The following is a 14559-nucleotide window of genomic DNA, read 5'->3' as shown; positions in this document are numbered from 1 at the left end:
ACATTTTTCAACCATTTTCCATCTTAAAAAGGAGGCATAAGTAAAGGCTTTGATTTCTGTTCAAACAGATGGAAAAGGGGTCTTTAGAAAACATCTACCAGAAAAAGTCTTAAAAGGTATTAAAAATACTTTAAAACATAATACAGTTGAAGTAAAGACCCCTGCCAACTAATATCAACACTTATATTTAGTTTGCTTTTTTATTTGTATGAATTATTAAGTGATAAAAAAAATCAGCAACTGAATTACCACAAAAAAAATCTGTAATGGAATTCCTGCAATTTAATTGGCTACAATTGGAAATCATAGTAGTCACGAACCACAGTTAAGTCACCTACTACAGTCCTTCCTTCCAATGGTATACTGTTATGTTCAGCTCATAACTGTTTTCTTTCTCTTTCTGTCTGGTGGTCAAAGCAAGTGTCAAAACAGTCTGGACAAACCTTTCTGCTTTCACTCTCTACCTCTCTCTTCAGTTAATGCAACCTTTCCTGGCTCTTACCATAATTATGTTACAAGGTGTAAATCCACTTCACCTGCTGTAGTTCAATAACCAAAACAGATTTTTTCAAAGTCAATGTGTCATGTCATAGCTGACACCCCATTCTTTCTGCTGACATCTTTGAATATTAACTAGGAGCAGATATTTAATCGTTTTTCCCCCGCATTAGTTAGTCACATATAATTGATGGTTGTTCATATGTCTCTGAAGTTAGATTTTTTTAAAGTATATTTATAGCGGGGAAAAAAGAAAAACTAGCAAGTTCTATCTGCCTAAACCCATTTGAACTGCAATCCAATCACAAGCCTGAACAAATACAGACTGACCAATCAGAACACATCCCACTGGGTACACACTGCTTGAATCAACGTTGTTTCCGTATTATTTAAATGAAATTACATTGAGCCAACGTGGAATAGACGTCTGTGCCCAGTGATTCGTTGCTGTCACATCGTTGTTCAGTGATGACAGTCATTCGTCTTATAATTATAAAACATTTCTTAACGTATTTGATGATCTGTTTTGACTCTTTCTTGGTAAAATAGGGTTATTTATAATTGATGTATTCAAATAGCTACAGTTTTCTTCAAAACTGAACAAGTGATCTTTCTGTCTGGGTTGGCGCCCCGCTTTGGTTTGTGCCGTGGCGGAGATCTTTGTGGGCTATACTCGGCCTTGTCTCAGGATTGTAAGTTGGTGGTTGAAGTTATCCCTCGAGTGGTGCGGGGGCTGTGGTTTGGCAAAGTGGGTGGGGTTATATCCTTCCTGTTTGGCCCTGGGGGTATCATCGGATGGGGCCACAGTGTCTCCTGACCCCTCCTGTTTCAGCCTCCAGTATTTATGCTGCAGTAGTTTATGTGTCGGGGGGCTAGGGTCAGTTTGTTATATCTGGAGTACTTCTCCTGTCTTATCCGGTGTCCTGTGTGAATTTAAGTATGCTCTCTCTAATTCTCTCCTTCTCTCTTTCTTTCTCTCTCTCGGAGGACCTGATCCCTAGGACCATGCGTCAGGACTACCGGGCATGATGACTCCTTGCTGTCCCCAGTCCACCTGGCCTTGCTGCTGTTCCAGTTTCAACTGTTCTGCCTGCGGCTATGGAACCCTGACCTGTCCACCGGACGTGCTACCTGTTCCAGACCTGCTCTTTTCATTTCTCTAGAGACAGCAGGAGCGGTAGAGATACTCTCAATGATCGGCTATGAAAAGCCAACTGACATTTACTCCTGAGGTTCTGACTTGTTGCACCCTCGATAACTACTGTGATTATTATTATTTGACCATGCTGGTCATTTATGAACATTTGAACATCTTGGCCATGTTCTGTTATAATCTCCACCCGGCACAGCCAGAAGAGGACTGGCCACCCCTCATAGCCTGGTTCCTCTCTAGGTTTCTTCCTAGGTTTTGGCCTTTCTAGGGAGTTTTTCCTAGCCACCGTGCTTCTACACTTGCATTGCTTGCTGTTTGGGGTTTTAGGCTGGGTTTCTGTACAGCATTTCGAGATATTAGCTGATGTACGAAGGGCTTTATAAATACATTTGATTTGATGTCTAATTCAGAAGTGTCAGATAGAACCTATCTGCGGTTACACACCCCTAAAAAACAGATTAACAAATGTCTCAGGATTTTGATACTCTTTAGGCACCTTCAAGATCAGGACCTTAATGATTTATGAAAGAACAATTCACTAGAGAGCAGTTCTGAAATCTGGGATGTGAAAACCTTGATGCTCAATATCTCAGAACTATGATTTGCGCTGATAGAACATTATAGTCCCAAGGTCATGCTGTGTAAATTATTCACAGTAGTCTTAGTGTATGGTTTGGTATACTTTGAAATCAATGTTTTTTGTTTGGAATAGATTTTAAAGTGAAAATTAGTCTCAGCTAATTACATTAATTCACAACTGAATTAATAGATTAAGTAAAAATGTCAGTTATTCTACACCTGTTGTTTATGAAGCATGTAGAATTGCCCTACAGTAAACCAACAGTGCATTATGGTAGGCCTGGGTTGACTTAGCAGTGAGTGGAATGTATTTCCATTGGTAACAATGCATACAATCTTACATTTTAAACAGTCATCAATTGACACCGTTGCTTATTCCACAAGTCTCTTATGACAATTCTATTAATTGCAACACAACCACCATTTTGTTTATAATTCAACTCAGCAGTTTTCCACCTACATTGTTTATCACTATGGTTGAAAATGACATTATGATGCCTGAAGTTTACAGTTCCTTATGCTCTTTCAACCATTCATACATAACCCATTCTCATCACTTCCTCATTGTTGCCATGGTCTAAAATATTTAATGGTCTACTCATCCTCTATTGTTCCTGCAAGTAAGGGTGGAGACCGATGACATCACTAATTCCCATCAGACCAACTCCTTGAATGCCCCACTCTTTGAAGTTTGCAGTGTGTGTACTTTGCTGTATTTAAACAGGGGGATATCGCTTTTCAACAGTGAAACTTCAAAAACTGCTGGATGAGAACATTGTGTACATTCTCCAAAGTGTCGGTGGTAAATGATGCCACACACACTCACCTGTCTCGCAAGAGCGATGACTTCACTTGCAACAGAGGAGCCTTCTCTTTGATCAGAAAAGCTCACCACATGGTCTTTTGTTATGAGATGGCACCACCCTGTGGTTAAATCTGGTACTTCTCATCTTCAGACTATTGCAGTAGCCTATGAAAAACACAATTTGATGGACCTCCACTAGGAGGAAACAGCACCGCTAAGAAGACTGTAATAATAAATAAACTTCATACACAGAGAAACGGTGTGCTCTGCAAAATAAATAATGATCATTTTACAAAACTACTTTCAGGGGACAAAAAATGACAACAATAAGCAGATATGTGAGAATGCAATATGTTTTGCTTCCTAATCATTGTTGCATGTAAGACGCATGGCGTTAGAATACAGTATGAAATAACTTAGGACACATGCACTTAGGTTTCATCCGTTTTTAAAAGCTATCGTTTTTTTCGGGAACAGCGTGGGCAACACAAATGGAAAACAAACCACACACAGCCTTACATGAATGACACATGCAACTCAACAAATAAACACGTAAAACATAGTTGGGCCAGCCAACATAAAGTATGACCTTCACAATACAACAAGACACAACAGCCAAACATAAAGGGGGAAAAAAACACACGAACGACATCTGATGTGCAGTGGGGTTACAATACCAGCAGGTGGAGACATAGAGTACAGGACAGTACAGTATAGTACAGTGTTGTGATCGAAGCCAATTACACCAACCAGAGGTGAAATCACTTCATGTAACTCAGTTTACAATCCAACTGCATGGGTGTATATCTTCGACTACATCCAGAAACAGTGTTAAATAATCACTGGGCTTATTTAACGACGACATACTGTAGCATCACCTGCTAAGACCAATAGAACCATTGTTGAGAGAAAATCCTTTTAACAACCTTCAAACTACAGTAGTTACAAAATGCCATACAGTACTGTACTATGATCCCATACAGTCAGTGCTTGTTGGAGTGAACAGAGCCTGGTTAAGACTCCATCTGACAGACAGACAGATAGGCAGGTAGTGTGAGACAGGATGGTAGACATTAGTGGGAGACCATCAAAGGGAGGGCGGATCCATAAGGCACATGTTGGAAACGTTCATTCAACATCTATTCCATGTTGGTTCAACCTAATTTCATTGAAATGACGTGGAAACAATGTTGATTCAACCAGTATGTGCTCAGTGGGACAGTATTTAGTGTGTGTCTGCTGTACATTACAGTAGTTGGTGCAGTTTGGTTCCATATTTTCTCTGTTTGTTTTTGTGTTATGGCGGTAACCTTTGGGACATATTTGGGACAATGTTCAACACTGGTATATTATTACTTTGCCCAAGTCAGTGAATAAATGTCTGTTTTCTTTCAACCCTGCAACCAAAATCAATACTTTCTCTTTTATTTCATTTAAATAAAATATAACTTCAATCCCCACAGCATAGCAACGTGTGGGGAGTTTCTGTCGAAAATGTTATTGAACAAAATTAACTTAAAAAAATATTGAACAAAGACACATCGAGGAGGAACAAAAAACATGAGGCAAGGTCATTCAAGAATAAAAATGACATCAAATACACAAAACATCTTACGCTGACAGGTTAACTGTGAACAGTAAACGTTGAACAATTACAATACAGTACATGAGTTTCAGATTCCTTTCAAACTCTGAAAATGCGGTGGGAAAAGAACAGCGTTAAACATTTCAATACTGCATTGAAAAAGGAGGAAATGAAATAAGAATACCCCTAGACTGACAGTGTGTGACCACTGGCCCTGTTTTTCAGCAGGGAAAAGACAGCATTTCCTTGAGCAATACAATGCTTCATTGACCTGACCTTATGAATCTTTCATTGAATGACCTATGAATCTTTCAACTACATTTTAGTTGGTGTGGCCTGAAGGATATTCACTGTGAAAAGCCAAGGTGCACCCAGTAATCTGCATACAGTGCATTGAATAGATAAGAATGCGTGGTCGAATCTATCCACTTCATCAAGTAGAGAATACACCCCAATTCCCTAGTACCGTCCTGTCAATCATTTTGATTTAGGCCTGGCGGTCAGAAAACATGATAAAATGCTACAAATGAATTCATAAATGAATGATTATACATATTTGGTCCTGTGCGCTCAATAAATGACCTTAGTATAATATATATAGAAAAACTATAATACTGTGGTCCTACTGTCTATACTGAACAAAAATATAAACGCAACATGTAAAGTGTTGGTCCCATGTTTCATGAGCTGAAATTAAATATTTCCTTACGCACAAAAAGCAAATTTCCCCAAAATGTTGTGCACAAATTAGTTTACATCCCTGTTCGTGAGCATTTCTCCTTTGCCAAGATAATCCTTCCATTGATATATCCATTGCTATGGATCCATAATCCATACCAAGAAGCTGATTAAACAGCGCCTTGTGCTGGGGACAATAAAAGGTCACTCTAAAATGTGCAGTTTTGTCACACAACACAATGCCACAGATGTCTCAAGTTTTGAGGGAGGGTGCAATTGGCATGCTGACTGCAGGAATGTCCACCAGAGCTGTTGCCAGAGAATGTTAATTTCTCTACCATAAGTTGCCTCCACTGTCGTTTTAGAGAATTTGGCAGTACGTCCAACCAGCCTCACAACCGCAGACCGTAACCACGCCAGCCCAGGACCTCCACATCAGGCTTCTTCACCAGCGGGATCATCTGTGACCAGCCACCCGGACAGCTGATGAAACTGTAGGTTGCGAAACCGAAGAATTTCCGCACAAACTGTCAAACATCTCAGGGAAGCTCATCAGCCTGCTTGTCATCCTCACCAGGGTCTTGACCTGACTGCAGGTCGGTGTCGTTAACGACTTCAGTGAGCAAATGCTCACCTTCGATGACCACTGGCACGCTGGAGAAGTGTGACGTCTGAATCCTGCTTTCAACTGTACCAGGCAGACAGCAGACAGCGTGTATGGCATCGTGTGTTAGTGGTTTGCTGATGTCAACGTTGTTAAGAGTGCCCCATGGTGGTGGTGGGGTTATGGTATGGGCAGGCATAAGCTACGGACAACGAACACAATTGCATTTTATCGATAGCAATTTGAATGCACAGAGATCCTGAGGCCCATTGTCATGCCATTTATCCACCGTCATCACCTCGTTTCAGCATGATAACGCACGGCCCCATGTCGTAAGGATCTGTACACAATTCATGGAAACTGAAAATGTCCCAGTTCTTCCATGGCCTGCATACTCACCAGACATGTCATCCATTGAGAATGTTTGGGATGCTCTGGATTGGTGTGTCTTCAAGTTACGGGCAATATCCAGCAACTTCACATAGCCATTGAAGAGGAGTGGGACAACATTCCACAGTCCACAATCAACAGACTGATCAACTCTATGTGAAGGAGATGTGGTGGCAAAAGGTGGTCACACCAGATACTGACTGGTTATCTGATCCACACCCCTACCTTTTCATTAAGGTATCTTTGACCAACAGATGCATATCTGTATTCCCAGTCATGTGAAATCCATAGATTAGGGCCTAATGCATTTATTTCAATTGACTGATTTCTTTATATGAACTGTAATTCATTCAAATCTTTGAAATTGTTGCATGTTGCGTTTATATTTTTGTTCAGTGTAGTTTACCATACATTGGTATTTAAAGAGTCTTAATATTAATACGGTAGCATCATCAGTAACCTGGATATATTAGGACAAACATGTGGACATTGTGCTGAAGCAACACAAAATCTAAACAAGGCTCGAGTAGAGTGGGGTGAGTTACAAACTAAACCTAGCAGTGCTCTATCATTAAATATCTCTGGTTCCACTACTGCATTGGTAAAGCTATGCATGGGAGTTGCTGCAGTATGTTTATTGCAGGTGTCTGTCTGTCTGTGTCTAGTGTTGTCTGCTCTGAACTCTGATTTTAGCTGTACAGTAGATTGAGACAGTTGCACTCCCTCACGTTGTCACAACACAAGGCATTGTGTGGCTCGTGGCGGAAAACAATGTAATACTGCACCTGGGGCGTGTTTTGACAGATTTGCGCATATCAATATCATGACGGAAAACACAAAGCGTAGAAAGAAGCACCAAAGGAGGATGGAGGAGAAGTAAGAAGCTCTTCAAAAACCAAATAAATACCTCATGGTAATGGTAAGATCCCTCATTGTTAAAGGTAACATGGTATCAATGTTTTGAGCCTAAATGACAGATGCCCTACTGGCAGAGAAATCCCACTGTTGTGTAAAATGTTGTTAGGATGTCAAGGCAGGATGAGAGAGAGAGAATCAAACCACTTTGCTTATTATCGTCACACAGAGTCTAGAATGCTGTTTAAAAAGGAAGAAAGCAACAACACCTCAAATAAAAAAAACTGGGCTAGGATCAGCGGTTATAGCCAGGCTTGGGCAGAGATACCTTGGCCAACGCTGGAGAGCAGGGGACCATTCACCTTCTTCCTCTAACCACTAGGGTCACTTGGTCCAGTATACTGTATGCCATAGGACAGTCTGGGTTAAGAAAGCCAGAGGCTAAGATCCAGAGCCTAGAGAACAGTTCATTCATATAATGATTCTAGCCATGCTTACGCTACCAGCTGGCATATGAAACAACCTCCTCATTCTACCCAGCCCAGCAGATAGGTGCAGTGAAATGTGTTGTTTTCCAGGGTCAGCCATTTTAGTACGGCGCCCCTGGAGCAAAGTAGGGTTAAGTGCCTTGCTCAAGGGCACATCGGCAGATTTTTCACCTTGTTGGCTTGGGTATTCGAACCAGCAACCTTTCGGTTACTGGCCCAATGCTCTAGCCGCTAGGCTACCTGCCGCCCCAAGACAGTACGGTCTTGTCTTTCTCCTCCTGTAGAACGGAACTTCCATGGGAAGCATTGCTAGGTTGGAGCAGGCAGGCAGGGGCAGTGGTATGACTGGTGGATGTAGTATTAGAGGTTAAGGTTCAGTGAGGACCAGAGGAGGCCATCTGTGATCAGCTGTGGTAGCTGGGCACGGCTTGCTGTTTCTGGGAGAGGCGCAGCAGCTCCTCCCTGATGGCCTTGATGAGGGAAGCAGAGGAGTGATTGGGGGGAGAGGAGGACTCCTCTGGAGGGTAGCCGAATCCGGTTGTGTGTGTGTCCAGGTGGGCCAGGGGGGATGAGGGCTCCCTTAGTGCACTTCTACTAGGCATCTGGAACATAGAGGAGGAGGAGTAGTCAGGGTAGCCCAGAAGAACCTGACGCAAACAGGGAAGGAGGGAAAGAAGAAGAGGAAAAAGAGAAGAGAAAGAAGTTTTAGGAGAAAAGAGGAAAGTGTGTGTTTTTACATTGCTTATTTCACTACAGTTCTCAATAGATCATGGGAATGTTCATCTCTACAGATTGACAGCTGGGAGGTAAAATAACTACAAATGCAGGATCTTAATTTTCACCAGTTTGCTACAGCAGGAAAATGATCCTGCAGCAACAGGAAATGTGAAATATTATGTGGATTATAATTCATGGACATTTGTGACCCGTTTCAGGAAACTAGGTGTTTGTCGCAAGTCACGACTTCACAGGAGAGCCATTTTAGCTTTAAAAAAAAATGGAACGTGAACTTTTATGTGCCCTAATAACAAACGTGTATGCCATCTGTAAATACGAATACAATTGTTAAATGAGCCTTGTTGGTTAAGCCACAGAAAAAGTCAGCAACCTTCCCACTAGCCATGATTGGCTGAGATAATGAGTGGGCTGGACATGACGAGCCAGAAGTTCGGATTGGTCTGCCATATAGATTGCTTCTGTCTATTTGAGCTGGTCAGTCTATGTTGGTAATCCTGTCGAACGCGGCTTTAAAAAAAAAATGTGTAGTGTAGTGGAGCTGCATAAACGTTGCTCTCCACTTTCTGGAGGATCGAGTTTTGAAATCAGTGGAATTAGAGAATGATAGCTAAAGAGATGGAGAAAACACCTGTCTCCAGATTACATCAACAAACTAAGGGCAAACGTGGCATAGCATCCGTGAAAGGGAGACGCGTACATCATGCATGATGATGTATACGGACGGGTAAGATAGTCTAGCTAGCTACATTTTCAGATATTACACGTTTCTAATTTTGACATAAAGTAGTTTCATTTCAAGCTAAAGTGTACTGTTAGCTAGCTAGCTAACGTTAGCTGGCCGGCTCTCCCTAGCTAATGTTACGTGTATGGCGTTATTATTCGTATCCCAGAACCGTTTGCTTTGCTAGTTAGAGCCGAATGTTAGCTAGCTAACATTCGTTGGTTGGTTAGCTCCCAGCAGATTCATGCAGGGTAGTAACGACATGATTTAGCACTATGTTCAATGTTGTTTAACTAGCTAATGTTAGCTGGCTGGCTCGTTAGCTAAAGTTACATGACGTGTGTGATCTTACAGGTTGTTTTCCGAGCTAGGTTCATTGTTTACCTAGTTAGCTAGCTACATGTTTTAAGCTAAAGTGTACTGTTAGCTAACTAGCTATCGTTAGCTGGCTAGCTCCCTAGCTAACGTTACATGTATAACGTTATTATTCGTATCCCAAAACTGTTTGCTTTGCTAGTTAGAGCCTAATGTTAGCTAGCTAACATGTAACCTGGTTGGTTAGCTCCCAGCAGAATCATGCAGGGTAGTAACGTACACATAACGTTCAGGGGCAGCAGGTAGCCTAGTGGTTAAAGGTTTCTGGATCGAATCCCCGAGCTGACAAGGTAAAAATCTGTCGTTCTGCCCCTGAACAAGGCAGTTAACCCACTGTTCCCCGGGAGGCCGTCATTGTCAACAAGAATTTGTTCTTAACTGACTTGCCTAGTTAAATAAAGGTTACACAAACATTTTTCTTTTAAAGTAACGACATGATTTGGCACTATGTTCATTGTTGTTTAACTAGCTAACGATAGCTGGCTGGCTCGTTAGCTAACGTTACGTGACGTGTGTGATCTTACAGATAGGTTCATTCTTGACCTAGCTAGCTAGCTACATGTCTTAGGCTAAAGTGTACAACACCCAGTGAATATGGCTAGAGTCAGTAAACGTCGGCAAAAAAGCATAATGAAATTGTTGTCAGCAGAGCTGGTTAGGCTGTTTTCATGTTATCCAGAGGTAAACAAATCATTGGCTGTACCGTCAAGTGTGCGCTCTTAACGCTCAAAGAGAGCAAAATGAGATGGGTGGGGCTAAAGCTTAAGAGGGTGTGAACGATGCTGAATGCGTGTAGACAAAGAGGAGCTCTTCACTAGATACCAAAACATTCAAAGACATTTTTCGTTGGTGTTGATACATTTTTCATCTGACATTTCAAAGTGAAAATTACAAACTTCAGAAGCATAAAAAAAAAAGTTTTATATATATATTTATTTTTTTCTCCCCAATTTCGTGGTATCCAATTGGTAGTAGTTACAGTCTTGTCTCATCGCTGCAACTTCCGTACGGACTCGGGAGAGGCGAAGGACGAGAGCCATGCGTCCTCCGAAACACAACCCAACCAAGCCGCACTGCTTCTTGACACAATGCACATCCAACCCGGAAGCCAGCCGCAACAATGTGTCGGAGGAAACACCATACACCTGGCGACCTGGTCAGCGTGCACTGCGCTCGGCCCGCCACAGGAGTCGCTAGTGCGTGACGAGACAAGGATATCCCTGCCGGCCAAACCCTCCCTAACCCGGACGACGCTAGGCCAATTGTGAGCCACCACATGGGCCTCCCGGCCGCGGCCGGCTGCGACAGAGCCTGGACTCGAAACCAGAATCTCTGGTGGCACAGCTAGCACTGCGATGCAGTGCCTTAGACCACTGCGCAACCCGGGAGGCCCCAGAAGCCTTTTTAAACCTCAAATACACTACACGTTTTCCATTTCCTGGGTTGCAGACAAGTTCTCCTGCAACAGGGTGATCAAATTAAGAACCTACATCTGTACAGTGAACCAACATCCATAACTACAGAACTCAAACTGATATGCAGCAACATAGAGTCTAGAAGAACAAGAGCATGCCATTGTACAGTACATTTGGAGATCTAGAGAGGCTAGCGGGAGGAGGAAAGGATTAAAAACGGAGGTACAGTAAGTCTCATAAGGCGATGTGAAGTCAGAGCAGGACTCACAGGGTCTCTGGTGGGTCTGTATTCATCGTCAGCGTACGGTCCCCACCCTGAACCTCCAGTCTGACCTGGAGGGGCCCTGCTCCCCGCCGGGTACCCCCCGTTGATCCGGCTACCAAGACCTATCTGGGTCAGGTGATGGAGCGGGGCACCTACAAACAGATGCACGTACACACACACGAGCACACACAAAAATATACATATCAACCCTCAGGCATATCTGACATTTAATCCTCACTGGCCTGTAATACACTTTGATGCAGTTCCTTCAGTTAACATCTCTGTGCAGCAGCAGCACTCCATAAGGCAGAGTCAATTTATATTAGTGTAACTCTCACAGCACACCAAGACCCAGACTCTTTAATAATTCAATAGAGACTAGGCTGTTTGAGGCTGACAGGCTCATGGGAGAGAGGTGAGTAGTCTGGGTTAGACACACATACATCCAGTGACTGTTGAGCTGTGTGTGTGTGTGTGTGTGTGTTTGTGTGTGGGTTACCTGTTGCCCCTACTGGTCGTGCCTGGCAGAGAAGGGAGGTCTTCAGTGTACAGGCCCCTGGTGAATAGTGGCTGCTGGCGGGAGCTGGTCAACGTGTCCTAGGTCACCTGTGGCAGGTAGCTGGAGCCCTGGCTCTGTCTGAAACACAGCACAAATGTCAAATAGAGGTCCTATTATATAAACGTCATAGCTTCTATAATTGTGCATCAGCCTTCAGTCATTGTTTCAGTGGTGTGTGTGCGTGTGTGTGTTGTGTGTGTGTGTTGTGTGTGGTGTTGTGGTGTGTGTGTGTGTGTGTGTGTGTGTGTGTGTGGTGTGTGTGTGTGTGTGTGTGTGTGTGTGTGTGTGAAAATCGAAAGAAGATAACCAAAGGAATCGCCGTTAGGAGACTGGATCAATTAAACCAGTGGTTCCCAACTCCGGTCCTCGATACCCTAACAGTACAATTTTTTTTCACCCGACAACACACTGATTCTACTTGTCAACTAATTCATCAACGCCTTGACAGGTTGAAATCAGGTGTTTTTGCCAAGGTGACAAACAAAATGTGTTCTGTTGGGGTTACTCGAGGACCGGATTGGGACACACTGCATTAACTACTAAAATAAAATGAACTAAATAATGTATGAGGCCAATTCCCTGCCAGACCCAGCGACACACACAAGTAAAACATCCCCCACTAAAATCTGGTAATATAGACCGATAAGTATCAATTAATGCCAGAATGTAGCCTACAGTATGTATGGCTCAATGTAGCCTACAGTCGGGGAAAACATAAGAAAAATGAAATGCTCTTCCTATCCTCTCAGCAGTTAGGTAGCTACACATACTATTACATTATAATCACATACAGTTGAAGTCGGAAGTTACATACACTTAGGTTGGATCATTAAAACTAATTTTTCAACTACTCCACACATTTCTTGTTAAAAAAGATACTATCAGTTTGCAAGTCCGGTTAGGACATCTATGTGCATGACAAACTTATTTTCTAACAATTGTTTACAGACAGATTATTCACCTATAATCTACTGTATCAACTCAGTCATGACAGTTTAATACACTAAGTTGACTGATGCCTCACTTAAACAGCGGGTGGACAATTCTCAGAAAATGAATCGTCATGAGCTTTAGAACTTACTGTAGAGCTGATACATCATCCTTGAGTCAATTGGAGGTGTACCTGTGGATGTATTTCAAGGCCTACCTTCAAACTCAGTGCCTCTTTGCTTGACATCATGGAAAATCAAAAGAAATCAGCCAAGTCTGGTTCATCCTTGGGAGCAATTTCCAAATGCCTGAAGGTACCACGTTCATCTGTACAAACAATAGTACGCAAGTAAAAACACCACGGGACCACGCAGCCGTCATATCGCTCAGGATGGAGACGCGTTCTGTCTCCTAGAGATGAACGTACTTTGGTGCGAAAAGTGCAAATCAATCCCAGAACAACAGCAAACGACCTTGTGAAGATGCCTCAGGAAACAGGTACAAAAGTATCTATATCCACAGTAAAACGAGTCTTATATCGACATAACCTGAAAGGCCACTCAGCAAGGAAGAAGCCACTGCTCCAAAACAGCCATAAAAAGCCAGACTACGGTTTGCAACTGCACATGTGGACAAAGATCGTACTTTTTGGAGAAATGTCCTCTGATCTGATGAAACAAAAATAGAACTGTTTGGCTATAATGACCATTGTTATGTTTGGAGGAAAAAGGGGGAGGCTTGCAAGCCGAAGAACACCATCCCAACCGTGAAGCACGGGAGTGGCAGCATCATGTTGTGGGGGTGCTTTGCTGCAGGAGGGACTGGTGCATTTCACAAAATAGATGGCATCATGAGGCAGGAAAAATATGTGGATATATTGAAGCAACATCTCAAGACATCAGTCAGGAAGTTAAAGCTTGGTCGCAAATGGGTCTTCCAAATGGACAATGACCCCAAGCATAATTCCAAAGTTGTGGCAAAAAGGCTTAAGGACAACAAAGTCAAGGTATTGAAGTGGCCAGCACAAAGCCCTGACCTCATCCTATAGAACATTTTTGGGCAGAAATGAAAAAGTGTGTGCGAGCAAGGAGGCCTAAAATCCTGACTCAGTTACACCAGCTCTGTCAGGAGGAATGGGACAAAGTTCACCCAACTTATTGTGGGAAGCTTGTGGAAGGCTACCTGAAACGTTTGACCCAAGATAAACAATTTAAAGGCAATGCTACCAAATACTAATTGAGTGTATGTAAACTTCTGACCCACTGGGAATGTGAATGTGACCCTGATCTCTCTTTTGACGAACATATCAAGACTGTTTCAAGGACAGCTTTTTTCCATCTACGTAACATTGCAAAAATCAAAAATTTTCTGTCCAAAAATGATGCAGAAAAATTAATCCATGCATTTGTTACTTCTAGGTTAGACTACTGCAATGCTCTACTTTCCGGCTACCCGGATAAAGCACTAAATAAACTTCAGTTAGTGCTAAATACGGCTGCTAGAATCCTGACTAGAACCAAGAAATTTGATCATATTACTCCAGTGCTAGCTTCCCTACACTGGCTTCCTGTTAAGGTAAGGGCTGATTTCAAGGTTTTACTGTTAACCTATAAAGCGTTACATGGGCTTGCTCCTACCTATCTTTCCGAGTTGGTCCTGCCGTACATACCTATACGTACGCTACGGTCACAAGACGCAGGCCTCCTAATTGTCCCTAGAATTTCTAAGCGAACAGCGGGAGGCAGGGCTTTCTCCTATAGATCTCAATTTTTATGGAACGGTCTGCCTACCCATGTGAGAGACGCAGACTCGGTCTCAACCTTTAAGTCTTTACTGAAGACTTATCTCTTCAGTAGGTCATATGATTGAGTGTAGTCTGGCCCAGGAGTGTGAAGGTGAACGGAAAGGCTCTGGAGCAACG

General features: G+C 42.7%; 1 protein-coding gene across 1 annotated transcript in view; it reads right to left on the bottom strand.

Moving 5' to 3' along the window:
- Nucleotides 1-3466: 3466 nt before the first annotated feature.
- The window catches only part of LOC111952219 (UPF0606 protein KIAA1549-like), a 93281-nt gene continuing 82188 nt past the window's right edge, over nt 3467-14559 (bottom strand). The window contains 4 exon segments of the mRNA XM_070435254.1: nt 3467-8237; nt 11153-11301; nt 11662-11711; nt 11713-11776. Of these exon segments, the coding sequence (XP_070291355.1) occupies nt 8040-8237; nt 11153-11301; nt 11662-11711; nt 11713-11776 (461 nt within the window). The 3' untranslated portion in view covers nt 3467-8039.

This window comes from Salvelinus sp. IW2-2015, linkage group LG26 (assembly GCF_002910315.2).
Source record: "Salvelinus sp. IW2-2015 linkage group LG26, ASM291031v2, whole genome shotgun sequence".
Classification (NCBI taxonomy): Eukaryota; Metazoa; Chordata; class Actinopteri; order Salmoniformes; family Salmonidae; genus Salvelinus; species Salvelinus sp. IW2-2015.
Note: the sequence above shows the minus strand (reverse complement) of the source record. Positions and strands in the feature narration are given on the sequence as shown.